This window comes from Lasiosphaeria miniovina, assembly GCF_030549165.1.
Source record: "Lasiosphaeria miniovina strain SMH2392-1A chromosome Unknown B0T26scaffold_2, whole genome shotgun sequence".
Lineage (NCBI taxonomy): Eukaryota > Fungi > Ascomycota > Sordariomycetes > Sordariales > Lasiosphaeriaceae > Lasiosphaeria > Lasiosphaeria miniovina.
Genome location: NW_026848221.1, coordinates 2863504 through 2890793, shown reverse-complemented (window position 1 = coordinate 2890793; position 27290 = coordinate 2863504). Strand labels below are relative to the sequence as shown.

The 27290-nt window shown below is 57.4% G+C and overlaps 10 protein-coding genes across 10 annotated transcripts; 6 read left to right on the top strand and 4 right to left on the bottom strand.

Annotated features, from left to right (window-relative positions):
• Nucleotides 1-42: 42 nt before the first annotated feature.
• On the top strand, nucleotides 43-2165 carry B0T26DRAFT_695003 (histone acetyltransferase ELP3-like protein). The gene has a single exon (XM_060441274.1). The coding sequence runs from the start codon at nucleotides 140-142 to the stop codon at nucleotides 1913-1915; it is 1776 nt and encodes a 591-aa protein (XP_060300426.1). The 5' UTR covers nucleotides 43-139; the 3' UTR covers nucleotides 1916-2165.
• A 3801-nt stretch (nucleotides 2166-5966) lies between these two features.
• B0T26DRAFT_738235 (uncharacterized protein) lies at nucleotides 5967-10052 on the top strand (the record flags this gene model as incomplete). Its single annotated transcript, XM_060443565.1, has 10 exons — nucleotides 5967-6202; nucleotides 6283-6353; nucleotides 6453-6992; nucleotides 7062-7332; nucleotides 7412-7652; nucleotides 7712-8124; nucleotides 8205-8553; nucleotides 8628-9244; nucleotides 9367-9684; nucleotides 9755-10052. 10 exons carry the CDS (start codon nucleotides 5967-5969, stop codon nucleotides 10050-10052), a joined length of 3354 nt encoding a protein of 1117 aa, XP_060300425.1.
• Nucleotides 10053-10066: 14 nt separating this feature from the next.
• Nucleotides 10067-11444, bottom strand: B0T26DRAFT_139800 (HotDog domain-containing protein). The gene has a single exon (XM_060433392.1). The coding sequence runs from the start codon at nucleotides 10949-10951 to the stop codon at nucleotides 10394-10396; it is 558 nt and encodes a 185-aa protein (XP_060300424.1). The 5' UTR covers nucleotides 10952-11444; the 3' UTR covers nucleotides 10067-10393.
• A 9-nt stretch (nucleotides 11445-11453) lies between these two features.
• On the top strand, nucleotides 11454-13479 carry B0T26DRAFT_868837 (uncharacterized protein). Its single transcript, XM_060447876.1, has 4 exons — nucleotides 11454-11905; nucleotides 12513-12676; nucleotides 12753-13009; nucleotides 13078-13479. Exons 1-4 carry the CDS (start codon nucleotides 11758-11760, stop codon nucleotides 13157-13159), a joined length of 651 nt encoding a protein of 216 aa, XP_060300423.1. The 5' UTR covers nucleotides 11454-11757; the 3' UTR covers nucleotides 13160-13479.
• B0T26DRAFT_765699 (putative cyclase-domain-containing protein) lies at nucleotides 12784-14706 on the bottom strand. The gene is made up of 2 exons (XM_060446465.1): nucleotides 14149-14706; nucleotides 12784-14066 (listed from the first exon to the last, which is right to left on the bottom strand). The coding sequence occupies exons 1-2, from the start codon at nucleotides 14340-14342 to the stop codon at nucleotides 13211-13213; spliced, it is 1050 nt and encodes a 349-aa protein (XP_060300422.1). The 5' UTR covers nucleotides 14343-14706; the 3' UTR covers nucleotides 12784-13210.
• Nucleotides 14707-14961: 255 nt separating this feature from the next.
• Nucleotides 14962-16631, top strand: B0T26DRAFT_672216 (ankyrin repeat-containing domain protein; the record flags this gene model as incomplete). The annotated part of the gene is made up of 4 exons (XM_060439421.1): nucleotides 14962-15102; nucleotides 15747-15914; nucleotides 16101-16360; nucleotides 16394-16631. The coding sequence occupies 4 exons, from the start codon at nucleotides 14962-14964 to the stop codon at nucleotides 16629-16631; spliced, it is 807 nt and encodes a 268-aa protein (XP_060300421.1).
• Nucleotides 16632-17496: 865 nt separating this feature from the next.
• On the top strand, nucleotides 17497-19570 carry B0T26DRAFT_638449 (uncharacterized protein; the record flags this gene model as incomplete). Its single annotated transcript, XM_060437036.1, has 2 exons — nucleotides 17497-18458; nucleotides 18526-19570. The coding sequence occupies 2 exons, from the start codon at nucleotides 17497-17499 to the stop codon at nucleotides 19568-19570; spliced, it is 2007 nt and encodes a 668-aa protein (XP_060300420.1).
• Nucleotides 19571-20179: 609 nt separating this feature from the next.
• Nucleotides 20180-21772, top strand: B0T26DRAFT_747879 (general substrate transporter; the record flags this gene model as incomplete). The annotated part of the gene is made up of 1 exon (XM_060444891.1): nucleotides 20180-21772. The coding sequence occupies one exon, from the start codon at nucleotides 20180-20182 to the stop codon at nucleotides 21770-21772; it is 1593 nt and encodes a 530-aa protein (XP_060300419.1).
• An 82-nt stretch (nucleotides 21773-21854) lies between these two features.
• B0T26DRAFT_738230 (uncharacterized protein) lies at nucleotides 21855-23370 on the bottom strand (the record flags this gene model as incomplete). The annotated part of the gene is made up of 9 exons (XM_060443564.1): nucleotides 21855-21929; nucleotides 22042-22133; nucleotides 22182-22572; nucleotides 22644-22760; nucleotides 22829-22882; nucleotides 22930-22975; nucleotides 23009-23100; nucleotides 23131-23172; nucleotides 23206-23370. 9 exons carry the CDS (start codon nucleotides 23368-23370, stop codon nucleotides 21855-21857), a joined length of 1074 nt encoding a protein of 357 aa, XP_060300418.1.
• A 1955-nt stretch (nucleotides 23371-25325) lies between these two features.
• B0T26DRAFT_694981 (uncharacterized protein) lies at nucleotides 25326-26530 on the bottom strand. Its single transcript, XM_060441273.1, has 3 exons — nucleotides 26077-26530; nucleotides 25793-26024; nucleotides 25326-25756 (listed from the first exon to the last, which is right to left on the bottom strand). Exons 1-3 carry the CDS (start codon nucleotides 26308-26310, stop codon nucleotides 25341-25343), a joined length of 882 nt encoding a protein of 293 aa, XP_060300417.1. The 5' UTR covers nucleotides 26311-26530; the 3' UTR covers nucleotides 25326-25340.
• Nucleotides 26531-27290: the final 760 nt, after the last annotated feature.

Sequence of the window (27290 nt, the reverse complement as noted above, 5' to 3'; positions counted from 1 at the left end):
TTCGGCCCACTAACCGCCCCACTGACCGCCCCGCCCCACCAACGCACGGCCTCGGGCAAGTCCCACCACGTTAACTTTGCAATTTCTGCCCCACCCGGCAAGCTCAAAACCGAGTCACGACCTTGACGGTTCGCAGTTGATGCGGCTTTGCAGCCAGCGCAACAGCTCACAGTTCAAGATGGCGACAATGACGGTAACCGCGACGACGACAACGACGACGACTCGCAAGAAGGACGCATCCAACCTTCCGCCCGAGAACGAGCGATTCCTGCGATGCTGCGCCGACATCGCCAGCGCCCTGATCGAAGACCATGAAGCCGCCAAAGACCCGACCCATCCCCAGAAGGACATCAACCTCAACACGCTGCGGTCCAAGCTCGCAAAGAAGCACAGGATCGCCAGCGTGCCGCCCCTGACCGCCATCATCGCCGCTGTGCCTGAGCACTACAAGAAGTACATCCTGCCGAGGCTCATTGCGAAGCCCATCCGGACTTCCTCGGGTATCGCCGTCGTCGCCGTCATGTGCAAGCCTCACCGATGCCCCCATATCGCCTACACCGGCAACATCTGCGTGTACTGCCCTGGAGGACCCGACTCGGACTTTGAATACAGTACCCAGTCTTATACCGGTTACGAACCAACATCGATGCGTGCTATCCGTGCCCGATACGACGCCTTCGAGCAGGCCCGCGGCCGCGTCGATCAGCTCAAGGCTCTTGGACACTCGGTGGACAAGGTGGAATATATTGTGATGGGGGGAACCTTCATGTCGCTCCCCGAGTCGTACAGGGACGAGTTCATCTCTCAGCTGCACAACGCGCTGAGTGGGTACGGGACGCTGGACGTGGACGAGGCCGTCCGCGGTGGCGAACAGAGCAACATCAAGTGCGTGGGCATCACCATAGAGACGCGGCCGGACTACTGCCTTCAACCCCATCTGTCGAGCATGCTGCGGTACGGGTGCACCCGCCTCGAGATCGGCGTCCAGTCGCTGTATGAGGATGTTGCACGCGATACCAACCGCGGGCACACGGTTGCCTCGGTCGCCGAGACGTTCTGCCTCGCAAAGGACGCCGGCTTCAAGGTTGTCAGCCACATGATGCCGGATCTGCCCAACGTCGGCATGGAGCGCGACCTGGACCAGTTCCGCGAGTATTTTGAGAACCCGGCCTTCCGGACCGACGGTCTCAAGATCTACCCCACGCTAGTTATCCGCGGGACTGGTCTCTACGAGCTCTGGCGGACGGGGCGGTACCAGAACTATACGCCCAACGCGCTCGTAGACCTGGTGGCGCGGATCCTGGCGCTTGTGCCGCCGTGGACTCGAATCTACCGCGTGCAGCGCGACATCCCCATGCCGCTGGTGACGTCGGGCGTCGAGAACGGCAACCTCCGCGAGCTCTCGCTAGCGCGCATGAAGGACTTTGGCACGACGTGCCGCGACGTGCGCACGCGCGAGGTCGGCGTCAACGAGGTCAAGCACAAGATCCGGCCGAACCAGATCGAGCTGGTTCGGCGCGACTACGCGGCCAACGGCGGCTGGGAGACGTTCCTGGCGTACGAGGACCCCAAGCAGGACATTCTGGTCGCACTGCTCCGCCTCCGCAAGTGCTCCGAGAAGTACACGTTCCGCGAGGAGCTCAAGGGCCAGCCCACCAGCCTCGTGCGTGAGCTGCACGTCTACGGCATGGCTGTTCCCGTCCACGCCAGAGACCCCCGCAAGTTCCAGCACCAGGGCTTCGGCACCCTCCTCATGGAGGAGGCCGAGCGCATCGCCCGCGACGAGCACGGCAGCGAAAAGATCAGCGTCATCTCGGGCGTCGGAGTCCGCAGCTACTACAGGAAGCTCGGCTACTGGCTCGACGGCCCTTACATGTCCAAGCATTTGGACGGGAGGCCCGGACCCGAAGAGTGACCTATCATGGGGTGGCGGGGTGGGCACTGATGCATGCATGTCGAGGCGTTTTTATGGTTTGCATCCAGGGATTGCTTGGTATCGGGGGAATTCACTGGATCAGAAAATTCGCTTTTTGGAAGGGCGGCGTTGGCGGGGGTTGCATGCTCGTTATATACATGGACACACGCACATGGATCTGTCGTATCTAGAAAGGAAAGAAACACGGATGTCTAAAGAATCACGGATGTCTAAAGAATCACGGATGTCTTGGCAATAAAGACGCAGTGTATGTTTTGTTTCCGCGCCAGCTGTTGGCTGTGTTGACATGTTGTGTGTGCACACATCTCGCGTGGACGTCCTCCATGTCTGCAGGGTCGGGATATCGTGCCCTACGGTTCCAAGACGGGAAAAGGGGCGGGGCGGGGGGGGGGGGGGCAATGTGGTCCGAAGTTGTCCTGCCGCTTTCTCTCCCCCTAACCCCCTAGCCCCCTTTACCCTGTGCGGCCAGAAATTTGTGCGCTTTATATGTCCTGGGCGAAAACTTTGATCTTGTGGTGGTGGTAAAGTTCGTGAGTCTGCAGTTTTCAATCTGTCGGGCCGTTCAATTGTTTGACTTTTTGCTATACCGCGGTAAATGCGTGATATATTCGCTTTAATATGTGCGCGGTGATAGATCTAATGTGGAAGCCACCCCATAAGTAGACGAGCCACGAAGCTAAATATGACTAGACCGAATCGAATTAGAAAATGAGCTAATCTCTTTGTAAACTTCACCCTGTAGTATCTCGTCCTCACTTTACCATTGCTGATACTTGATAACGACATAATTGTTTATATAAATCCATGATCCACATCCGACGCCCATAAACGGCTGCCGAACTACTATGATATTCCAAACACAAAGTAATTACTCAGAAGCCGATGAGAGTGGTAGCGTCTGGAATTTGCCTCATCTTCAGGGCTCAGCGTGGCCTCGAAGCATGGCCGTCATTAAGGAGATATTAGATACCATCGTAAATTCATTATGTCGTAAGGGACCCGTCTAGTCCATTCAGCGCTGTCGTAACTAGGTAGGACTGCCTATCCAAGAACACACATAGTTGAGCCTTATCTTCTCTAGCAGGTTTAACTCAAGAAATTTGGCCATCTCACTTCCGGCCGTCCGATGAGGTAGATACCATTTAGCATTTAGGCAAGAGATCCATGAGTGCGGTAGCAAGTAACATGCATACTTCTTTTGAGGGGAAAATCAAGGATCAGTGCGCCCAGATTTCATCACAACAAACAAAACGGGCTGACTTTGGAGGAAGCCCAAGAAATACGAGAGGGAAAATACAAGAGATGTCAGGGACGGAAACAGCGCGGGCTATTGCACTATTATTAAAAGACAGTTTTCACTTGGATGACGACCCCGTTTCGAACTATCAACTTTTTTTGAGCTATCAACTCTTACCACGAGGGGCGAATAGGAAAATGCCTTCAGCAGGCGCACATTGACGCGGCTCAGGTCCCCGGAACCGAAAGAAGAAGGCAAAGGGGAAAGTAAGAGGGAAGAAGAGAGGGAAGCGGTGAGGGAAGATGGCATGTGAATACTACTCCCAAATCATCGAGTTGACCTTCTCCACCCACACTCCATCCAATGCGTGGGCGGGGCGAGGCGAGGAAAGGATGGATGCGATGAGATGAGATGAGATGAATGCCATGATAAGAGTCGTCCAATTACTCTCGGGCTCTCTCACCTCGGTGGCATCTAGGCCAGAAACTGCATCCCGCCAACTACGATATAAAATCGCTCATGTTATATTTTCATGATTCAAGCTGGGGGGGTCGGTTTAATGGGCCTGGGAGCTAGTTGGTGGGAGGCCTCTGTCTTGACACAAGAACCCACACAAATCGTCGAGATTAATTAGATAAAAGAAACCGGCGATTGGATGGTGGATGGGCCACCATCGAATCCTCGATGCAGTCGGTTGCTTGCTTACTGCTCGCATGTCACGTCTAGGGAAAGCTGCAATGCAGAGCCAGGACGCAGGTTTTTTTCCTTCTGTTGGCCCGGGCTGCCGTTCTGGGAAACCCACCCAAGAGAGCAATACGCTGGGGTGGGAAGCACAAGACCCAAAGAAATACGTGCTAGTAACAATGACCGCAGTTGTCACGGTCCTTACCGTAGTGCATTTCCGAGCAGGTAGCGCCATGGCGGATAGCGCACAGTCGAGGTGGTAGTGCTCGTTGGTGCCGGCAGGGGTTATTGCGAGGCAATCATTCACTCCTTTCTTTTGTAATTAGGTCAAGGGTAGGGGAAGTCTAATTCTCTTTCACCTCATGTACTATTGAGTGAGGTATGCGTGGAGCACCAGCGAGTCTCTCAGTCCTAATGCTAGACACGCAAAGCGCCGGTCAACAGGGGTTGGATGGGAGGCCGCCGTTTGTGGCTTTGCCCCACCCGTGGAGCCGGGACACGCGACAGGGGCCACGGAGCTTGGATTGAATGTGGGGACGAGAAAAATACCGGCTTTTGAAGAGGGGGGTGGATAGGGAGGAGACGAAGGCACATGTCATGGCAGGGAGGCTCGATTCGACTTGCAGCTACGAGCTTCAGATACCCCTCGGAGCTGCGAAAAGAAGAGCTCCATGGGAGAGAAAGTGGGCAAAGCTGTGGTATCCGTACCTAGGTGCAGTAACTACGACTTTGGGCCTAGTGATGTAGGCAAGCGGCTCAGCCGAGCCTAGGGCGAGAATGTGACGAGACCAAGAATGGGATCTAGGGTGCGCGCCATCCAAAACAAAGGAAGAAAGAAAGAGGGTGGACGGCCGGCTTGCGCTAGGAGGGTTACGTACGAGGTTGGGAGAGCGCGTTTGGTGTGGCCGCTCCTGCAGCCTCCAACAGGAAATTTCCGGGGGTCCAAGCTCCCTGCATGCATTCATCGCTGGGGGCGCAGGAGCTAGCCCAAGCCCTAGCCAAACCTTAATATGACCATATTCTTGGTAGCAGCTAGCAGCGAGACCTCGTCTCCCTGTGGCTCCTCCCATAAGCCAATTATGAGAGATTTACCAGTCTCTGTTACTGCTGTACCGACCATTGCCACGTGCGTGGGCTGCATCGGCCAAGCGCCGGGCATTGGGAAGCTCGACGCCTCCCCAGAGGGCCCAGACAACCAACTGAACTGCCACTCCAGCCAGCGGATCAAGCTTCCAACGCCCCTTCCCGACCGAACAAGTTGTCGGTTTGTTCGCCATCTTGGTCTTCTTTCAGTTTGTGATCTACTGTTTTAAGCAGGCCACCTTGGTTTATTCTCGGTTTGATGCGGCATTTTCGCTCTATTGTCTCCCCTTGGAGAAAAAAAAGACTTGGTCGACTGCCGCGCGAGTCGCAAGTCCGGACCAAAGCCGTTTCATTGTTACATTCCACCCGGTTACCAACAAGTCGCAACAAGCTGGAAGTGACGATGGGACATGACATGGAACATGTGATCCCCACAGCCGCACTCTGTTCCATTCCCCTCCAACGACCTAATTACGGGCCACACCCACACCTGGCGGCTGTTGACTTTCGGGGCAAGAATAATATGGATACTGCAACAGTTCGCTAAAACCGGGGCATCCCTCGGGCCTTTTGACCTAATCTAGAACAAGGTAATGTATTGTACGTAGTAGGTTGCCGCAAGTTCCCGTCCCTGGCCGCCTTGGTCGAGCAGAGCATTATCAGGGGATTACTTATCGGCCTCTGCGGGGTTTCTTTGGTTCGAGCGGTCCAGTATCGTCAAGAACCTTTGAGCCCCCCCTCGGTCGCTTCTCTCTGCGGCCTGAGTCCGGATGCTGGACTAGTAGTGCCACCCGACTTGGAGCGACCCTTTGCCGAGTCTAGTCAACAGACCAAGGTAGTCGGTCCTGTATCACACCGCTCCCATCAAGTATAAGAATAGCGGGAGACGGCAGATCCTCCTTCACAACAACAGACACAGCTCTCTCCATTTCTCGCGGTTGTCATCTTGCTTGTCCATTTCCCGTCTCCACCGCCGACCCTCGTCTCGGGCCCATCGCCTCCCCAATTTGCGCGAGCGCCGTCAGGATGGGGGAGCCAGGGGATAAACCCCCAGTACCTCCTTCTCGCTCCCACCGCGGCCCCGACCGGGTTCGCTGGCGGGACGACGAGGTGGACGTAGAAGGCTGTCGCCCAGATGATCCCACCGGCGGCCCGGGCCTGCGTCGCAATCACTCGCAGAGCTCACTCTCGATTCGCAGCGTCCGCTCCAACACCGGACCCGTGAGTCCGTCAACTGCTCTGCCGATTCAGTACCGGACAATGTAAGCCATACTGTGCGAGGGCAGCCACAGTAGATGGATGGCGATTCAAGACAGCCCCGCTAACATCTCTTGTCTCCCAGTTCTATCGACATTGACGACTACAACCGCAAAGGCGAGGTCGCAAAGAAAGCCCAGAAATCCGCCACTACTGGTAATGCATTTTTTCGATTTGCTCCAGTGACTCATCTTCTACACAAGAGACACGCGACTGCAAGAGACACGCGACTGACAGCGACGGCTTGAATCGCAGATCTTGCCGATCTCGAATGGCATACTGTGTCAGTGGACGAGGCGGTCCGGCGCCTGTCCACGTCCGTAGACCAAGGGTTGTCCAGCGAGCAGGTCGAACGAAGGACGGTCAAGTACGGGAAAAACACGCCGTCCTCGCCCGAGAGCCACCGAATCCAGCAGACCGTGGGATACTTTTTCAAGGGGTTCGGATCCGTGCTTCTCGTCGGCTCAATCCTCGTCTTCGTCGCCTGGAAGCCGCTGGGGCAGCCGCCCGCCACGGCCAACCTCGCTCTGGCCATCGTGTTGCTTGCAGTATTCTTCATCCAAGCCGCGTTCAACATGTGGCAAGACTGGTCTTCGTCACGCGTCATGGCGTCAATCAAGACCATGATCCCGAACGAGTGCCTGGTTACTCGGGACAGCGCCCTGGTCTCGGCCATGGCGGCCGACCTTGTCCCCGGCGACGTCATCGTCATAAAGGCCGGCAACAAGTTGCCAGCTGATGTGAGATTCGTTCAGGTGTCATCTGATGCAAAGTTTGATCGCTCCGTTCTTACAGGCAAGGCAGCCCCCGAATCCGTTGCGCTCCTTGCCAACCTCCCGCTAATTAGCCGCACCGTCTCAATAGGTGAATCTGTCCCATTGGTGGCAACCGTCGAGGGCACAGACCAAAACTACCTTGAAACGAAGAACATTGGCCTCCAAGGCACCCACTGCGCCTCGGGCACTTGCACCGGCGTCGTGGTCGCAACGGGAAACCGCACCGTCTTTGGTCGCATCGCCACGCTGACAAACGAGCCCAAGACTGAAATGACACCCTTGGAACGCGAAGTGCTCAACTTTGTCCTCGTCATCTGCTCCATTATGTTCTCCATGATACTCTTGGTCATCATCCTTTGGTGAGGAAGCCTAGCCAGCAGCTGCATGATGCTCGTATTCTGTAACTGATCAGGCACTGACTAATATTGTTTTTTCAAGGGCGGCCTGGTTGAGAAGAAGCTACCCCAACTGGATCAATGTTCCGACTCTGATAGTCTCGCTCGTGTCGGTTGCCGTGGCTTTCATCCCCGAAGGCCTTCCGGTCGCCTTGACTGCCAGTCTCACGATCAGTGCCAATATGATGCGCAAGAACAAGGTCCTCTGCAAATCTCTGAAGACGGTCGAGACTCTGGGTTGTGTGTCTGTCATCTGCTCCGACAAGACTGGGACGCTCACAGAGGTTGGTCTATGCTAGCTGTCCTTTTCACAGCCAGCGTTGAAAGCTAAAATTGACCGCAGAACAAAATGCTTGTCACAGACTGCGCGATTGGAGGCCGGCAGATGAGTGCGGACGAAGCCCGTGACACCCTCGTAGCCGATCGTACGGCTGAGGGAGGCATGGCAAGCAACGCGCTCGACCAGCTCCGGAGTGTCTCTGGGCTGTGCAACGCGGGCGAGTTTGATGCTACCACTAAGCATTTGCCGCTCGCCCACCGCAAGATCCACGGCGATGCCACGGACCAAGCCATCCTTCGCTTTTCGGAGAGCCTCGGCCCAGTCTCGCAGTTGAAGAACTGCTGGGCCACAAAGTTCGACCTGGCGTTCAACAGCAAGAACAAGTTCATGATCAGAGTTCTCGGCTATACCAGCCCCGACGGGCTGAGCCTCGCTGTCCCCAATGCCACTGCGGCCATCTTTGAGCCTGGCGACATGTAAGTCGACCATCTGCAGTTGAGGCTGACCGGGCTCGTTGACTGACTGACTGACTGACTGACACTCGACGGGAATGTAGGCTTCTCACCATCAAGGGGGCCCCAGAGATCTTGCTTGACCGATGCACCAACTACACAGACACTTCGGGCGTGGCGTTGAGCTTGACGGCCGCGGCGCGACAGACCATGGACAAGATCAAGAACGAGTGGTCTGCCCAAGGACGCCGGGTTCTGCTTCTTGCCCACAAGACAATCTCAAAGTCGTCGATTACGTGTTCGCCGTCGTCAGCTGCCTTTGAGGACTGCATGCTGGAGCAAGCAAGGGGTGGGCTGACCCTCGTCGGCATGGTGGCGATTGCCGACCCACCGCGCCAGGAGATTCCGGAGGTCATCAGGACGCTGCGCAGAGCCGGAATCCGCATTTTCATGGTCAGTGGCGGAATGAACGAACGAGTACTGAAAGTCCCTATCCCACTGCTGACTCTTTTGGTCTTTTGTTTTAGGTTACGGGGGATTTCGCCCTCACGGCCCAGGCCATCGCCAGAGACTGCGGCATCATCACCCACCCAAACAGCGCCGTCGACAGCGTGGCGGCGCTATCCAGGGAGCCGATGGCAAAAGAGCGGAAAAAGGGCCACCACACGCCCGAAGAGGAAGAGTCGACCGGGTCAACGTCCATCGTGCTGACCGGGTCCGACCTCATGTCGATGAACGACGCGCAGTGGGACTGGCTGGTGGCGGCGTACACGGAGGTGGTGTTTGCGCGCACGACACCGGAGCAGAAGCTGCGCATCGTGCGCGAGCTGCAGGCGCGCGGCCACGTGGTCGGCATGACGGGCGACGGCGTTAACGACGCGCCGGCGCTGCGGGCCGCCGACATCGGCATCGGGGTGGGCAGCGGCAGCGACATCGCCGTCGAGGCCGCCGACATGGTCCTGCTCGACTCGTTTTCGAGCATGGTCGAGGCCCTGCGCTTCGGCCGCATGATGTTTGACAACCTCAAGAAGACCATCGCCTACCTGCTCCCCGCCGGCAGCTTCAGCGAGTTCTGGCCCGTGCTGACCAACGTCGTGTTCGGCGTGCCCCAGATCCTGAGCAGCTTTCTCATGATCATCATCTGGTCAGTTAGTCAACTGTGATGTGACATCGCCCACGCTACCGCCCCCCCCCCCCCCCCCCCCCCCCCCCCCCCCCTATCGGATTGGGGAGGATGATTATTTACGGACTGACGTGTGTGCACAGTTGCTTTACCGATTGCCTGGCGGCGACGGCGCTGGCGTACGAAACGCCCGAGGCCGACGTGCTCCTGCGGCCGCCGCGCAAGATTGGCGTCGACCGGCTTGTGGACTGGAAGCTTATCGTGCAGAGCTACGGCGTGGTGGGCGTGCTCGAGACGGTGGCGTCATTCGCCATGGCGTACTGGTACCTCGAGCGCAACGGCATCGCCTTCAGCGACATCTGGTTCTCGTTTGGCAACCTGCCCGACACCATCGACCCGGACTATTACGCCCAGAAGCTGAACGAGGCCAGCTCCGTCTACTTTGTGACGCTCGTGGTGATGTATGTTGCGCTTGTCCCCCCGTGCAATAATCTTGGGTGTCGGTCCTCTTGCTGATTGGCGTGAAAACAGGCAATGGTTCAATCTCTTGGCCGTGCGCACCCGCCGCCTGTCCATCTTCCAGCACCCGCCGCTGTTCAAGGAGACGAGAAACTACTACCTGTTCCCGGCCATCCTGTTCGCGCTCGGCATGGCCTTCTTCTGGCTGTACATCCCGGCGCTGCAGACGGTGCTGGGCACAGCGCCCGTGCCGGTCGAGCACTGGTTCCTGCCCATGGCGTTCGGCCTGGGCCTCCTCGTGCTGGACGAGGGCCGCAAGTTCCTTGTCAGAACCCGGCCAAAGGGCTTCTTTGCCCGGGTGGCCTGGTGAGGAAGCTGGCTTGGTGAGGAAGCTGGCTCGGGAAAAGGCGCCTGGCACGGCAAAGAGTCTGGACTAGCGGCGAGGCTGACAGGCTCTGAGACGGGGCCGACGGGGTCGCTACTCAGTATGCTTGCTTGGCTATACGCTGGCTAGGATTTCTTTGTCTTTGCTGCTAGGCATGCCATTTGAGAACTCGAGGGATGGTGTCCAGAATGATAACTATCTAACAATCTAACAACCACCATTCTAGTCTACTTTTCTCATCCGATCTCTATCCATATTGCCAGAATAGTAATAAACCCCCTTTCTAGTTCTATTGCTCGCGGTAGGTACAAGATACAGGAAGCAGTTTAGCCACTCTGATTGCTCGGCGGCGGCTGGTAAAAGCTGAGATACTTCGTATGGCTCCCCGACGCGACGACGGGGCCCTTTGCACCACTGGCCTTTGCACCACTGCCGGCAGGGACGACCTTGCGGATCTCGAACGCCGTGAAGCCGAGGCTCTTGCCGGCGCGCGTGACCCAGGCCTCGATCTCGAGGGTGTCGCCCTCGCGGGCGGGCGACACGAAGGACACGTGCATGTCGGTGCTGACACCGGTGCGGTCGGCGCCCGTGCTCGCGATGGCCATGCCGCCCGCCCAGTCGCACAGCGTGCCGCTGACCGCCCCGTGCAGGATGCGCTTGCTGTTGAGGTGCACGGGCGCCAGGTCTAGCAGGGCCACCACGCGGCCCCGCGCCGCTGACACTAGCCGGATCTCGGAGAGTAGGATCCCGTAGATGGCCGAGTCCGGCCGGATCCGGTCCCACACCCCCTGCACGTGCGCCAGGATTGACGGGTCGGATGGCGAGCCGGCGGGCGCGAGGATGAGAGGGGGGGTCGGTGTGGGCGCGGGCGCGGGTTCTGCCATGTTCCCGACCTCTTTTTTCTCCCTTGTTTTCTTTTGTATTTTTTCACACACTCTCTTTGTTTTATTTTTTATTCTTTCACACTCTTGTGTAGTCGGCCTAGTCGTTGTGTGGTTTTTGATGAGTTTTAGCGACAGGTCAACTGGATGTGGTGGGCTGGAAATGACTCGGTTCGTACTGCACAGTCGGGACTACCCTCGAGATCTAATCTATACGGCGAGCTCCCTGTAGGTCGATGTTGAAAGAAATGGGGCGAGTGGTCCCAAGGCGCCGTCGAGAATGGTTGGCATGTGAACTTGAGTGCGCGCCGAAGCCATCGGAGTCGGAGTGAGATCGGAAGCTTGCGTGAGGGGCGGCGTTTCTTCAGGTGCAGGGTTTAAGAGCCGGCAGCTGGTGTCGGGCCGGCGGCACAGTGAAAGTCGTCGCCCGCTAACATGTGTCTCTTTTACGTACTTCCTTAACGCTTGCGGCAAGACGCAGGCAAATTCGTGAATAGCTCCTGCCCGTTCAGTAGTGTCTGAATCAGCCACAGGCCAATCACCCGATCAGCACCGCGCACCCTGATTGCTGGATTTTTGACCTTGGAAGGCCACGTTGCCATTTTGGCGCTCGCAGTGGAACTCTCGATTGACCAACCCATCACTTACTTGCCAGGGTGGGCAGTTCCACTATTACACGCTCTCGTGCAATTGCATGCAAGGTCGACAATGTTCACTGGCATTGCATATGTCATCTACAACACCCTCACCTGAGGCAGCCGTCATGTTCGCCTCCTCATCTCTCGCGTCAAGTCCACGCTGGCGACACCATGTTGGCCAAAGACGACGCCGACCCCCGTCGTGACGGCGGCGGCGGCGAATCACATTCCCAAGATGAGACTGAGCCTGCGAGACCGAACCCTTCATGGATGGGCCTTGCCCTTCTCCAAGCCATGGCGGCCGTCGACGTGGCAACCAGTACGCCGGCACCCTCCTGTTCAACCTAGGCGCCTTCATGCTGCCCGCTCGTTACGGCACGTTCGTCAAGCTCTGGGTAGCCAGCGTTGACTCTTTATCATCAGCACGGCAGATTTTGCCATCAACATCGTCCTAACATGCTGAAGGGGGATGCGCATAGCTTGCGGGCTGACAGCTGGTACCGGGCCGGCAGCACATGGCGGCTGTCTGGTCAGCAAAAAGGGGTCTCGTCCGAGGAAAACAAAGAAAAATAAAGCCCGCGATCTGTGTTGCTCTGAAACGGGTGAATATTATTTCCGCATAGCTTCTATTTTTCGATGCGAGGTCTTCTTTTACATCCACGTTTCGGCTCATCGTCGGAGTCTGCTCATCGTCGGAGTCTGCTCATCGTCGGAGTCTGCTCATCGTCGGAGCCTGCTCATCGTCGGAGCCTGCTCATCGTCGGAGCCTGCTTGAGAAGCTGGTTCGTCTTGGTAGCTGCCAGCTGGCCTGGTCGCGGCGAGTTAAGCCAAACTGAATGGGCAGTCACTCATCTGCCTAGCAGGCGTTTTTCAAGGTTCAGCCCTTCGGCCGCGAGCCTGTGAACGGCGCTGCGTGGCGACCCAAGCCTCAAGGCCGCGGCATCTGGAGATCCTGTCGACCTGGCTCCTGACCCTCCCCCTGTGCATCTGGAGCGCCCCCCATCTCAACATTCCTGAGCACGGTAAAGGCGGGAAGCAGCTGTGGAGGAAGACACGCTGGCTTATTGTCGGCCTTGTGGCGCTCGAAATTGTATGCCATCGTCATCGCTACAGCCCCGACACAAATCAATCATCTGAGGGGTGGTGACTGACCCAAGACCAGGCAGATCGCCTTCATAGCCTTGTTGCAGAGGTCCGAACAAAAGAAACCCTGCGCAAGCATGGTGAACGGATCGGACGCAGAGACAGAGCTATGGTCACCTGTGGCAAAGCCTAGCATGTGGAGACTTTTGGTCCTGCTGAGCATCAACCCACCAGGTGTTGAGGATGACCCGTCAGACAGGTCACGGTCGATCGAACTCGAAAGGGCCAGCTCCCACAAATTCGCCCCTCGAGGGGGGCGGGCTGCTGGAGACGGGTCACAGTCGGTCGAACCGGAAAGGGCCAACTCCGCCGGCTCCGCTCCTCGAGGGCCCTGCCCCGACTGGATAGTACGGTTCACGACTACAACAAATGGAGCCCGACAGAGTCCTTGTATCAAATCGATTATCTCGCCGAGACGTTACCCACCTAAACATGGATAACACTCGGAGCACCTCTCTGCAGAACAATCCACCCCACCCCCTCAAAAGATGGCAACGGCGTTCGGCGGCGACGCAACCAGGCCCGGGTGGTTTAGGGGCGCCGAGGTTAGCAGGAAGCTGTAGCGGCCCGTCTTGCGGCAGTACTCGCCCAGCGCCTTGAGGTCCCAGAGCTCGCCAATCGGCGTGCCGAACATGTTGAGCAGGTACGGGTGTAGGACTAGCGGGTTTCCGGCCGGCGCGTCGCCCAGCGACCCGTCGGCATTGACGGAGGGCAGGGCCTCGAACCCGTGCGCGTCGCCCGCGACGGCTGCGAACCGGCGGTTCCAGATCCATCGCGCCGTAGCCTCGACGCCGTGCAGCCCCGACAGCGTCGCCGCCGCGAACTTTGCAAAGTCCTGCGCCGTCGGCGCCTCGAGCACCTCCGTGTACCCGGTGCGGATAATGAGGATGTCGCCCGGCTTGAACTCGACGCCCTGGTGGCGGGCTACCTTCTCCACGTCATCGACGGTGATGCGGTAGCCGTCCAGCGGGTGGAATGGGGACGCGCTGTCGTCGGGCGGCGGGGTCTCGTCGGCGTAGCGCTTGAAGTCGACGAGCACGCCGCGACCGACGACGCAGCCGCGCGCGTGCCAGTGGTCGATGGTCGGGAGCGCGTTGTCGGCGGTCAACCGGGCACTGGCCAGGCCTTCCTTGGTCGGCCGGGCCCCGTTATAGGTGAGGCGCTCGTCGCCGTGCACGACGTGGCACAGCCCGTCCCACTGGCTGCTGAACTGGGTGTTGAAGTCGATCGAGTCGTCGAAGCCCTCAATCTCCATCCCCCGCTCGCGCAGCGTCGTGACGGTGTGCGTGGGCGACTTGCGGAAAGGGAACGGGAACTTGATGGCGTCCAGGGGCCAGCTGTGCGACCGAGGCTGCATGGTCAGCTGTGGTTGGGGGAGCACAGGACAGGACAGAGCAGCAGCAAGACAGCACGGCGCACTTGAGCGAGATGGACACGCCATCCTTGACCTCGGCCGCGGCAGCTGCAACGATGGCCGGCGTCAGGAAGTTGAGGGTGCCGAACACGTCCTTCTTCCCGCCATTTTTGGCATCGAAGACGCCCCAGGCACACCCTTGCGGCTGCCCAGCCACCTTGGGGAGGTCGTCAAAGTCGGGCACCGAGCCTGGGTCCATGGCGACTGATATAACGGCCAGTTAGCAACGACTGCTGCTGCGTGGCTGCGGCGATTTTTGGGAAAGTTATTGCGGGGTCACTTTGTCACAGCTGCGAGGACACTTTGTCACAGCTGCGAGGACACTTTGTACGAGACCACCCGCATGCAAGGACACTTTGTCAGAGATGTGAAGACACTTTGTATGAAACTGCCAAAAATGCGAGGGCACTTTGTATTTATGTATGTTCGAGCAAGGACACTTTGTATATTACTGCCCACCTTAGGCAAAGACTAGCAGGGAACAAGCCCGGCTCGGCGTCCGCGGGTCCGTCCGCGGCATTAAAAGCCCACGCTAGGCATTATCCAGATCTTCATCCGCGATACGATACGACCTACCTACCGTATAATATTCGCCCCTAGTTGGCTGCTGCATGAGATGTGGGGCATCGCGGATTCGTGGTGGAGTGAGACATCAAGCAACGGAAAATCACGAACGGTAAAGGGCGAAAAATTCAAGAGGCAGCAATTACAATTACTGATTATTGCTTGTTGGTTAATGCGGCTCTGAAGCTCGTAGCAGAAGGGTTAATGTTGGATTAATGTGCACAGGGGCTTATGATTTGGGAACACAAGTCGTTATGTCTTCCTATAATTGCACCGGGGGCGACAGCCACGAAAATCAAGATCGATCGACAAAACGGTCAGCGTTGGACAAAGGCGAGTCACTGGGGACTCCTAGGCAAGCAAGCCTGCGGCGTCAGGGAATGGTAATTGTGGGAGTAAGTATGCTATAATTAGATTCACGGTCCAGCTCTCACGGTCAAAGTCCGAGTCTGTCTCTGGAAATACTGGCTCCTTACCCAGGTTCAGAAACCTGGACCTGTTACAACGGACAAACTCCATCGCAACAGGCAAGGCAGGAAACCCAGCTGCACAGAAATACGGAGAAAGTTCACTGCCTAGTCTTGGAATACGAAATTGCGCCAACTAACTCAAGTGTAGCAATATTATGGTACATTACATGCTAGAATATGCTATTCGATCTTGGCTGCACGGCGGAGGAAAAGAAATCCTACCCTAACAAGACGTGCATGCCTAAGATTTTGCCTGGATTCTCCGGCACCATCTGTTTTGCCTGGATTCTCTGGCACCATCTGTTTTGCCTGGATTCTCTGGCACCATCTGGTTTGCCTGGATTCTCTGGCACCATCTGTTTTGCCTGGATTCTCTGGCACCATCTGTTTTGCCTGGATTCTCTGGCACCATCTGTTTTGCCTGGATTCTCCGGCACCATCTGTCCACGCATCCACGGATGCACGTACGCCTCGCCCACGAGCCCAAAGACCCCCCGACCAGCCTTGTCCAGCCCGACTAGGCGTATAACCTGGAGCACTTCCGAGCCGAGGCTCCGACGGTGTTGTAGCTCGGCGTTGGTGAGGTTCCAGAACACGTCAAGCTCGGTGGTTTCCGGCGCGTACGAGATGCGCGCCAGGGCCCCGACGGCGTGCTCGACAGTGCGGGCAAGGCCGACGAGCGCGCAGACCTTATCGCGCGGGTCGCTAGCCTTGAAGGCGCGGAACCTTTTGACAATGTCATACATGGTCTACCCCGACTGATCAGACATTACGGGCGGGGGGCGGACTGCTGCCGCCGCTTCTCCTGTCATTGTTCCTATCCCTGATTCTAGTTGTGCTGTTTCCGGTCTCTCGACTGTGCTGAGAGCTGTGTTGGCGGTTATGGTAATGGGAATTTCCGGGCTGCTCTGCTGCCCATCCAGAGAGTAGTGCAGTGCGCCGTCAAGGCAGGCCAATTTGTGATTGTGAAGCTCCTGCTCGACAACGGCGCGGATACCGACGAGGAAGACTCTGCGCAGGGCCTACCGCTTGCTCTCGCGGTTCCGGGAGCCCAGAAGGCCCTTGCGAGCCTGCTCATCGAAGCCGGTGCCGACCTCAACAAGGCCACCGGGCAAGACAAGAACACGATGCTCTCTCCCGCCATTTCCAACAAGAACGAGTCCATGGTGCGATTTCTCATCTAGTGCGGCGCTAAAGTCACCCCTGATTGGCCCAGCCCTGGTTCCTCGACACTGCTAGCCTTGGCTGTAGCTCAGGGGAACGAGGCTATTGTCCACCTGCTCCTGGAGGCCGGTGTAGAAGGCCAGATCCACACGCCTGCTAGGCCCTCGTCGAACGAGTCCCTCCCTCTCGCAGCTGCCATCGAGGCTCGGAACGTGGGAATATCTCGTGCCCTGCTGCAGTTCGGCGCCGATACTGGGATGCGGTGCGGCCAGACCGAGGAGCCGGACTAGGAGGGTGATTTGAGACAGGCTAGATAAAGGGGTTGACCAGGAGTGGTAGTCGTCTTCCGTGTCGTGCTGTGGCGGCTGATGAGTTCGGAGGTTTGAGCAGTGGGTGACACCGTCGGCAAACAGCTCTTGCGGGGGAATATGATCCGCCGCGGAAATTGGCAGCCTGAGCGAGGTGCCGACCACCTGTCCTGATGACGTTTTCTGACCAGACTCGATGAGAATCACGGTATCTGATACTGATCACGGTGTGTGATACTGAAGGGGTATCTGGGGAGGGAGGGGCTACATCGATCTTCGAATGGTCTCGGATGGGTGGATATCTTCCTCGAGTCTTATCGTGCCAAGGGGTGAATTCGTGGCCGAAATCTGGCAGAACCGTGGGTAAAAAGACTGTCACCGAGTTGAGAGACGCCCGGCCGCCAAGTGGCGATTTGTGCGTGGTGCGCTTCAACTTGCTCTGGAGAATCAGGGGGCCTGAAAACCGCCCTCGGTGCAGAGTACATGTGGCCCGTTGCTATTCATGCATGTTTTGCCACATAGAGCCAAGCAGCGTAATCTGTTTGGGCGGGAGAACTCGAATACCACGTTGAAATGGCTCGCTTGTGATAAACGCTGCAGTCCGAACTGGCCGGGAACACGAATACGACCCGCTTGTCCATCAAACTTGCATTTTCGCGTTGCATTCTCGCTTTCGGGAAACCGAGTAACACTGGCCAGCCACCCCCTCCTCGCACGATCCGGTGGGCCTAAACCTAGAAGGATCTCCAATCTGGCGGCTTTGCTTGCTTCGCAAACGCATTCAAGCCTCCTACTTGAGTCATTTCTCGAAATTCCTAGCAGTATTGCCACTCCAGCACGTGGCATTATGGCCTCAGACGAGAGCAAGGAGAGCAAGACGACCGGAGGAGAGAGCCAGGACGACGGAACCAACCTCAGGCTGCAGCGGAAGTATGCCGAAGAAGCCGCAAAGCGTTTTCGGTCGGATGGCGTTGCACAGTTTGTCGACCTCAAGGATGCCTCTTCCGACCGAGTTCGGGCATTGAAGGACGACTCGTGGGCCGACCATAGTGCTCTGAACGCAAAGCTAGCGGTCAAGGGCGGGGCAAGATACAAGTTCATCATCCTTGGCGCCGGGTACGGCGGCCTCATCTATGCGGCAAATCTCGTCAAATCCGGCGTCGCGAGCGGGGGAGGCGGCGTCCTGTTTCTCGACGCCGCGGGCGGATTTGGTGGAACTTGGTATTGGAACCGGTACCCCGGCTTGCACTGCGACATCGAGAGCTACAGCTACATGCCGCTGCTCGAAGAGACGGGGTACATACCCAAGAACAAGTATGCGGATGGCCCGGAACTTCTCGATCACGCAAATCGGATCGCGAAGCATTTTGGTCTCGACGACAAGGCGCTTTTCCGCACGACTGTCCAGAGTGCTCGTTGGAATGACGAGTCAAAGGTGTGGCATATCAGCATTACCGAAGACCGGGGGCCCGAAGAAGAGAGCCGGCGCCTGGAGCTCGAAGCGCAGTACTTTTTCATCGCCTCAGGGGTCCTGACCGTGCCACACGCACCCAAGATCCCCTCCCTTGAGACCTTCTCTGGGCCCATGTTCCACACCTCGCGCTGGGATTATTCCGTCAGCGGAGGCAAGCCGGACGATTGGAATCTGACCGGCTTGCAAGGCAAGCGGGTGGGAATCATCGGCACCGGCGCAACGGCCATCCAGGTAGTGCCCCACCTGGCCAAATCGGCAAAGGAGGTATACGTGTTCCAACGGACGCCGTCTTCCGTCTCGTGGCGTGGGCAGCGGCCGACTGATCCCGAGGAGTGGTAAGTTGACGGACGTTTGACCCTACAACTTCGTTGACAAGGACGGCAACTCACCAAAGCAATCTAGGAAAACAAAGATCGCGGCCACGAAGGGCTGGCAAACCGCGAGGATGAAAAACATGGACAGGTTCCTCACCGACGCTGCCCGAGAAGGGGAGGAGAACCTGGTGGCAGACAGCTGGAGCCACGTGACAGCCTACTCAGCCCTTGTCGGGTCCCCGAGATGGGGAATCGTCGAACCGACGCCCGAGAAGATTGGCGAGCACGTTGCGAGGCTGTACAGGCTTGACCAGCCGTACACGGAGCAGGTGCGAGCGCGGACGGCAGCGATTGTCAAGGACCCGGACACGGCAGCCAGGCTCACAGCATGGTATCCGAGCTGGTGCAAGAGGGTGACATTTAGTGACGAGTATCTACAGGCTTTCAACCTGCCCCACGTCCATCTCGTTGACACAGATGGCAAAGGGGTCGACTCGGCGACCAAGGACGGGCTGGTCGTCGCCGGCAAAGAGTACCCGCTCGACATTATTGTGCTGGGCACAGGCTTCCGCACGCCGGGCCACGGCGGCGGCAACCCGGCGGAGCGGGCGGACATCCGCGTCTTTGGGCGCGAGGGCAAGTCGCTGCACAACAAGTGGGACGAGCAGGGCGCATCGACACTCCACGGACTGTATACCGGCGGCTTCCCCAACCTGTTCTTCTCGGCCGTGGCGCAGACGGGCCAGGCCGCCAATTTCGTCTTCACGGTGACGGTCTGGGCCGAGCACATGGCGCAGGTCATCGCCGATGCCGAGCGAGCAGCTGGTCCGCGTGCCGTCGTCGAGGTTAAGAAGGAGGCCGAGGAGGCGTGGGCTGTCGAAATCGTGAAGCGCGCTGCGTGGTACACGAGCATCTCGGGCTGCACGCCGGGCTACATCACGTCTGAGGGGCAGGCGTCGCAGACGCCCGAAGACGCGGCCGAGATGGTGAAGAAGGCGAGAAGTTCGGGCTGGAGCGAGGGTATGGAGTCGTTCATCCGGCTGCTGGAGAAGTACCGAGCTGAAGGGTCGCTCAGGGCTTTTGAAGTTGGGTCGGCGGCGGCATCGGCGGCGGCGGCGGCGGCGTCGTCGTAGGTTGGAACGCGCTAACTGAAGAAGTTGGCTGCTGGCCATGGCCCATATGCGTCTCAAAATACCGGGCTGACTGTTGTTTACTTTAGCCCCGCGACGGCAAAAAGGGCTGCGCGACAGAACCGTTGGAAGCCAACGGCCAACGTGTGATTGAATGTGGCCCTCAAAAGAAAGCCGATCCGGGCTTTAATATGACATAGAGACGTTATAGAGTTCTGCGGGCCGTTGGATTGTTCTCTGGTCCTTCACATGTCCGCCTTATGCAGCGCCGCCAGGGGCTGCACAGGGTTCAATATAGCCTCTTTTATTGACCTTTAATCTGCTACCCCGGTCTTGGCACGGGTGCTTAATTAGCCAGCCGCGCACTCGGCTGGGACGAGAGGGGGGCAGCCCGGCACATGATGGCGGCGGGCCAGATCCGAGAGTCTCGTCATGACTAGATAATCTCTTGAAAAAAAAGATAACCCCCTTCACCCGCGCCCCCTTCACCCGCGCCCCCTTCACCCGCGCCCCCTCGCGCGGTGAGAACTCTCCAGCACCTTTTCCGGTGGTCAAACGTCCAGCCACCCCAGACACGCAACCGCCCACCCCCCAGACACGCAACCGCCCAGCATGGCCAGCCACCTCGAGTCGGTGGCGCGCACGCACCTGTGGACGGAGCGGCGCATCGTGTCCATCTGCCTGGTCATCGCGCTGGGGCAGTTCCAGTACGGGTACGACGGGGCAGCGATTGCGGGGTTCCAGAGCATGCCGGGGTTCCTGGCCGTGTTCGGGTACGCAGACCCGAAAAACCCGATCGGGTACAACATCAGCACCGACGTGCAGCGGCTGATCCAGTCGCTGATGAACGTGGGCGGCTTCGTGGCGTCGGTGGCCATCTACAGCTTCGGGTCGCGCCTGTCGCGCCGTGTCGGCCTGTGGCTGGGCTGCTTCTTCGGCGCCCTCTCCGTGTCCGTCATGATCGGCGTCACCACGCTCGGCGGCCTGTACGCGGGGCGCCTGCTGCTGGGCATGTCCAACGGCTTCTTCGTGCCCTACAGCATCATGTACATGTCTGAGTCGGCACCCGCCCTGCTGCGCGGGTCCGTCGTCGGCATGATCACCTTCCAGACCTCGCTGGGCGCCCTGTTCGGCATCCTCGTCGACAACTACACCGTCGGCCGCGGCGGCAACGCCTCGTGGCAGATTCCGCTGGGCGTCATGTACGCCGTGCCCGTGGTGCTCGGCACCTTCCTCTTCTTCGTCCCCGACACCCCGCGCTACTACGTCACGCGCGGCGAGGATGAGAAGGCGCTGTGGGCCATCCGCCGCCTGCGCGGCATCGAGGACGACGCGCTGCTGCGCGCCGAGGTCGACGACATTCGCGCCACGTACCTGCTCGAGAAGGAGCTGCACGCCGGCGTGCACCTGCGCGACATGTTCCGCGGCACCGACCTGCGCCGCACCATGCTCTCGTACGGTGCCACGCTCGGCGGCACCGCCACCGGCGTCAGCTTCATGGCTGGCTTTTCCGTGTACCTGTTCGTGCAGGCCCGCGTCGGCTCCGCCTTTGTGTGGGTCATGATTTCGCTGGCCATTGCTCTGTCGGGCAACATGTTAGCGTTCCCGGCCATGCGCTGGTTCGGCCGCCGCGAGCTGCTCGTCGCTTCGTCCGTTGTGTCGTCGGCCATGTGGTTCGGGATGGCGATCGGATACAGCGTGGCGCCGGGGTCGCCGGCCGCGGCCAAGGCGCTGGTGGCGCTGAGCATCGTATTCACATGGGTGTACGGCGTCGGGCAGGGCCCTGTCATGTGGGCGCTCTCGGTCGAGATCCCGTCGCAGCGGCTGCGGTCGCAGACGGTCGGCACGGCCACAGGCATCAACTTTATTGTCGGCTGGATGGTCGCCTTCTTCTCGCCCTACTTCATCAACCCGGACAAGCTCAACTGGGGGCCTAGGTACGGGTACATCTGGGGCGCCAGCAACCTGGTGCTGGCCCTCTGGGCGTTTCTGTGCGTGCCTGAGACCAAGGGCCGCAGTCTGGAGCAGCTCGACGAGCTGTTCGAGAAACAGGTCAGCGCGAGGCAGTTTTCGTCTTTTGCCGTGGAGCGGAGGCTCGTCGAAGAGCTGAACGTCGGGGGGGCATTTCGGGAAGGGGAGGACGTGAAGAGTGCTGCTGTGCAGGTGGATGATCCTGAAAAACAGGGACATGGAGAGGCTAGCTAGACGCTGTTTGACGCACCATGTTCCTATTAAAAAGCGAAACATCAGCCTAGCCAGGCTAAATCAGAGGGGCCTGTCGCCTAGTCTAGTCTATAGAAGGAAACTGGCCCACAACCGCACCCATGATAACCAACAAGAGTGCGGTGTACTTATGGGTAAACTTATAAAGAGCCACAGAGGCTGTCGAAGAAACTAGCGAGGAAGGAACTGTGTCCGGGCGACAATGGTCAGCGGCTTTAATCCAAAAGCGACAAGGGAAGATTCATGCTGACCTTGTTTCGAACCAGTTTTTCCAACAACTCGTGCCCGGCAATTGTAAACAAGAAACATGGGAAGAACATGCCCAGGGTAATGACAACAGCCCCTGCAAACGCGTTGCCGAGCGAGCCGTCCAGGTATGCGCCCTAGAAACCGACAAATGTCGCGAAGATGACAAGCGGTGCCGGGAGGATGTTCCCAATGGCGATTCCATAGATGAAGACGCCATGCGGGAGCCATGCCCCCAGTAGGACGGCCTCGGTCTGCACGAACGGGATAGCCGTGTAGGCGCCGCCGACGGAAAGCGTGCCGGCAACCGATCCCAACACGAAGAGGTTGACCAGGGAGGGCGTTTTGGCCATGCCAAGGGCCAGTGCCACAGGCGAGGGCACGCCGCGGAAGACGACATGGAATGCGTATCCGACGTATTGCAGCACGAAGAGCGCAGCCGCGGGGATCCAAAGACGCCGGGCAACAAAGGTGTATATCACGCCGTAGAGGCCGAGAGAGATGGAGGCCGAGAGAGATGAAGCTACAAAGACTATCTCATTAACTTGATTTCATCCGCTCTGGAGCCGGTCCCCGCCTAGGAAAATGAGGAGATTGACATGTTTACGCGAAGTGCCGTGTTGATGGCCGTACAAATGGCCGCAATTGCCAGAAACGGGTCCGTTTTTTTCGTGTCATGCTTCTTCACCGAGTGCTCGGCTATCTTGCGAGTTGCTCGCCGAATCTGGGGCGCGGTTTTCGTGGAGAAGAATGAAGATGTCCGTTTCGATAGATGGTGGAGCTCCTAATTACCATTGCCGTCACGATGGGCTGCAAAGCGCGAAACGAAGCATTGGAGTACTTGTTCTCGAACCCAGCAAGCGAATACAGACAGCTGGCAAGGAGATCATGACGAACCCCGGCAGAGCGAATGCTACGCCAGCAACAATCCCGCCTGTCCTGCCGGCGGACAGGCAGCCGAAGAACATGCACAACCCGGCAGCTTCAAGCCCAGGGAGGATCTGATAGACTGAAAAGGCGGGCTGGGAGCGTGCGAGGGTAATCCACTTGTCCTGGACCACGAGCTTGTCCTTGATCAGGGCAATCTATGCAACAGGACCACCGCAGGCGAAGAGGCCAAAGCTGTAAAAGAAGAACTAGAAGAGCCGCAGGCAGGACGTCTTGGGGACGTTGGAATTGTCGCTCAATCCCAAGTCATCATCTGGAGAAGGCGAGTCGGAGATCGGCATCCCGGAATCGGGTTTGGCGAGGTCGGCATTCTGTGACTCGACATCTGCTTTCTTCTCGTGCACCGCCACCAGAGTTGGTTCTGAGGGTGTCGGTCCGGTCGCCATGACGGGGGATGCTAGCAGGGAAGTTTGACGGTTGTTGTGATAATCAATAGAGAACTCATAACTAATATGACAGGAGCTCAAACTCCCGTCTCTTTATGTTGGATGGCAGTCGACAAATCCCCAGCAAGGGTGAAGACCGATGGACGGACAGAAGGGTCATGATTGGCCAATTTACAGAAGGGGACTGATGGACAACAGGAGGACAATGATTGGCTAATTTAAATAATGGGCGCCAACTCTGCAATGTCTGGCCAATCGCCATCTGGCCTGTCTCCACAGTGGCTTTTGGCTCGGGGCTCAGGTCGGGGTTGGGAAAGGGGGAAAGGAAGAATTCATCTTCGCTTGGGTACGTACAGTAGTAAAGCCATCTGTTGGAATGACAAGGTCATTCGTTCCATAGTCACTGCAGTAACCGATGCGAATGGGGTGGTTGTGGTGGTTGTATTCTGGTCTTCTCTATCTCTAAAAGGTCACGAACTACGGGGACAGGATGCACGTTGGAATTGGCGATGCCGGAGGTCACGTGAGGGGTGCGCCTCGCGCACGTGCCGCATAGCGGCCTGCGCGCTGGTCAGCCACTTAGGCTGTGCAGCCTGTTAACCAATCACGTGCGACTGCATCCTCTGATTGACTGGTAGTTCCCACACCATCCGTAACTATGTGTTAATTGTTGAGATATGTCCTTCACTACCCACATTACCTCTTCAAAAAAAAAAAAAAAAAAAAAAAAAAGACGCAGCTTTACGTCCACCGTCAGCTAATTATATCTCGCTGGACAGTGACAGTCTCAGAGGTTGGTTGATCGATGGATCGAACTGTGAAAGAGGACGGTGTCACGGTGAACTTTGGCTAGAGTAAAGTGGCATCCTGTCCGCGAGCCGCATGAACAGAGAGGCAGATACACGCCAAAAACAATCATGACGATAGGCCACGGAAACTGTAAAATAGGTTACCTGACGGGTCGGGAAGGGGTCAGCTGAATGGAGCCTCTTTTTTTCTTGTTTTCTGCCTCCGGCGAGCTGTCCTCGCTTCGCTTGAGGGAATGGGTAGCTGAGGTATTTTAGCAGCCCGTATAAAGTGCTAGTTATGTTTGACCAAGTTATAATCACAGCATCTCTTGTATTCGGGAGGGATCTGGTTCGGGGTCTCCTTGATCGGGCGGTGGGGGCTGCGGTTGAAGGACCCCGACTGTAGCCATCGCGGCGCCTCGAAAAACACGCGTTCCTAGTGATATATTGGAGGGATTAATAGCGTCATACTGGTAAAGTATTTGGCGTGCCTATCCATAGCTGGGAAGCGATAAATCGTACGTGCGATTGACTGAGGTTGAATTGCGAGATTGAGGAAGAAAGCAGTTTATTTTGGGGGGAGGGGGGGGGGGGGGGGGGGGCTGGCTAGAAAGGAAAAAAATTCTCGTGTTAATTCCATATTTCGATGTTCATGGTCTAATTGTGAGATTTCTAGGGGGCTTGCCCCCTAGGTCCCCCAGTGCCTGCGGCGCTTCTGCCCTGCGGCGCGCTCCTGCAGCTTACAAAGCTGCAATTGGAATGAGCTTTGATCTACGCACCCTACTAAAAAATCACCGCACCCTAGGGGGGGTAGTTGGCAGCTGCTGGCAACTGAGATACTCAGAGCCTAATTTAGGCCGGTAAAATCCTGAAATACGATCCAACCGCCCATGCGCCTGCCATGCAGCCCGGCGGCCCGGGTCAACGGCGTTGAAGCCGTCAAAACCTTCAAAAGCCCCCAAAACGCGTTTGCAGTGGTGTTTTCCATTTTGACGATTTCTTCGTTACTGAGTCAGCCCCGGAATTAAGGCAACTTGCAAATGGCAACTCTGAGGCCCGGATTTGTACGTAAAATAGCCAAAAATCATGGTAGTCACCCAACTATCTGGATATCTGTTGACATAGTGGATTTGTTGATATGGTGATGCGATTCCTTGGTGTTGAGTCTATCAATCTAGCAACCTAGTAAACATAGTCCGGGTCATCGTCGTCATCGCCCTCTTCTTCGTCCCTTTTCTTACGAGGAAAAGGGTCATCTTCATCCCCGGAATCGAAGTCCTCATTCTCTTCTTTAGTATGAGCTGCATTCTCCCAAGCTTGACGGCGTTGAACCCTGCGGGCCTGCCACTCCGCTACATCCATAATGTGAGGATCAGGGCCTGGGGTCTTAGCCTGGCTCGCCCGGGTGATATGCCGGGTCACCCGTGCAGGCCGGCTCACAGTCTTCGTAGTCTTCGCAGTCTTCGTTGTCTTTCTTTTCTTTCCTTTACCTCTCTGTTGTGTTGTTGCCTTCCTCTTTCGACCTCTCTTTGGACTTGGCACTGCAGTGACGACGATGCAGTCCGAGTCAACCTCCAGCTCTTCTTCATCTTGTTCATCTTGTTCATCTTGTTCATCTTGTTCATCTTGTTCATCTTGTTCATCCTGCTCTTCAAGACTCGGCCCGGCGAGTTCAAACTGCGAATAGTAACGCCGCGCGTCCCGAGAAATCGTGCCGCTCCGGGCTGTAGTCTTTGTCTTCGGCGCCGGCGGCTCAACAGGTGGTAGGATGTCTTCATTCCCGAACGGACCGCCCTGGTTGGTCGGGCGGCCTTTGGCGACCGCCTTGTCAGGTTGTTGAAGTCGTAGATACCGATTTTCCGCATCCTGCAGGCATATTAGTATAGAAAGAAGAGTTAACTAGGTTTTGGTGACCTACTCGGTGTTTCTTGAGATGCCAGGTGCGGTCGCAGTCAATAGGATTAACCAACACGCCGTCTTCGTGATCTTCTTCAAACCTTTCTAGCAACATGTGCGCGCAAGGTAGGCCATACTGACTACTGAACTGCTCAGTACAGGGAGGAAGTGGTCGGCCGGGGGTCTTCGCAGTCGGGAAAGTAATCCTTCGGTGTTGTTCGACAAGGAGATCAGTCGCCCAGCGAGTTATCTGCATACGGCAGTTACCAAGCCACTTCTTCTTGAGGTATTCCTTTCGTACCGTACTTGAGGACTTCGCCGTCGACTCTGTTCGGGTGCGAGGACATCGTAGTAGGAAGTAGGAGATCCCGAGGACTGGGGAGTCGGCGAGGAAGGCGGATAAGGGGTCTCCAAGTCACAGATCGAGGGCACGGGACTGCGGGTAACTAGTCGAGAAGACAGGAGCGGTGACGGCGACAGCGGGGGTACGGGCGACGGCCTGAATGACGGCGAGGGCGGCGGCCAGGCCGGCGACAGGGAGCGTGCCGGCGAGGGCGACGGCCATGCCGGCGAGAGGGAGCGAGCCGGCGAGGGCGACGGCGAGGAAGCCGATGAGCTTGAGTCCGAGGAAATCTCGATGTATGTTGTTGACATTGTTAAGACTGTCTGTCAGGTCGGCGTTGTTCGATTTGACAATGTGTAGCGTGCAGGTTTGCAGTAAAAATGCTCACAAAGGACTGGAAAGGCCAGTTGGCCTTTCCAAGACTTAAAACACCAGCCGCGCGGCACAACGGTATGCATGTGATGTGTGAATAGTGGCATTTTAACTTTACCGGGCTTCAGTAAGCTTCCTTAGTGCCCGGTAGGCCGTTGGATGGCTGCCAGGAAATACGGCATTTTACCATACAAAAAGCGGTCCCTGCATTGGCAGTTGCCAGGGACCCCACCTAGGGTGCGGTGATTTTTTGGTAGGGTGCGTAGATCAAAGCTCATTGGAATCCCCCCCCAAGGCGATCCTTCCTATAACGGCCTCACGACAGCAAAGCGGCATTTAACGGCTTAACACGTCCGAGGATTATCCGATCGACTAGTCCCCTGAGTCCCATTTCGACACGGACGAAAACTAGCCAATCCCCGGGCGAAAAACTTTCAGCACCTTCACGGTAAAGTAGAAAAGGCAGCCTCTCTACGCCACCTCCGGCTCGCAAGCTCGCCTACGGTAGCTCCATTCAGCTG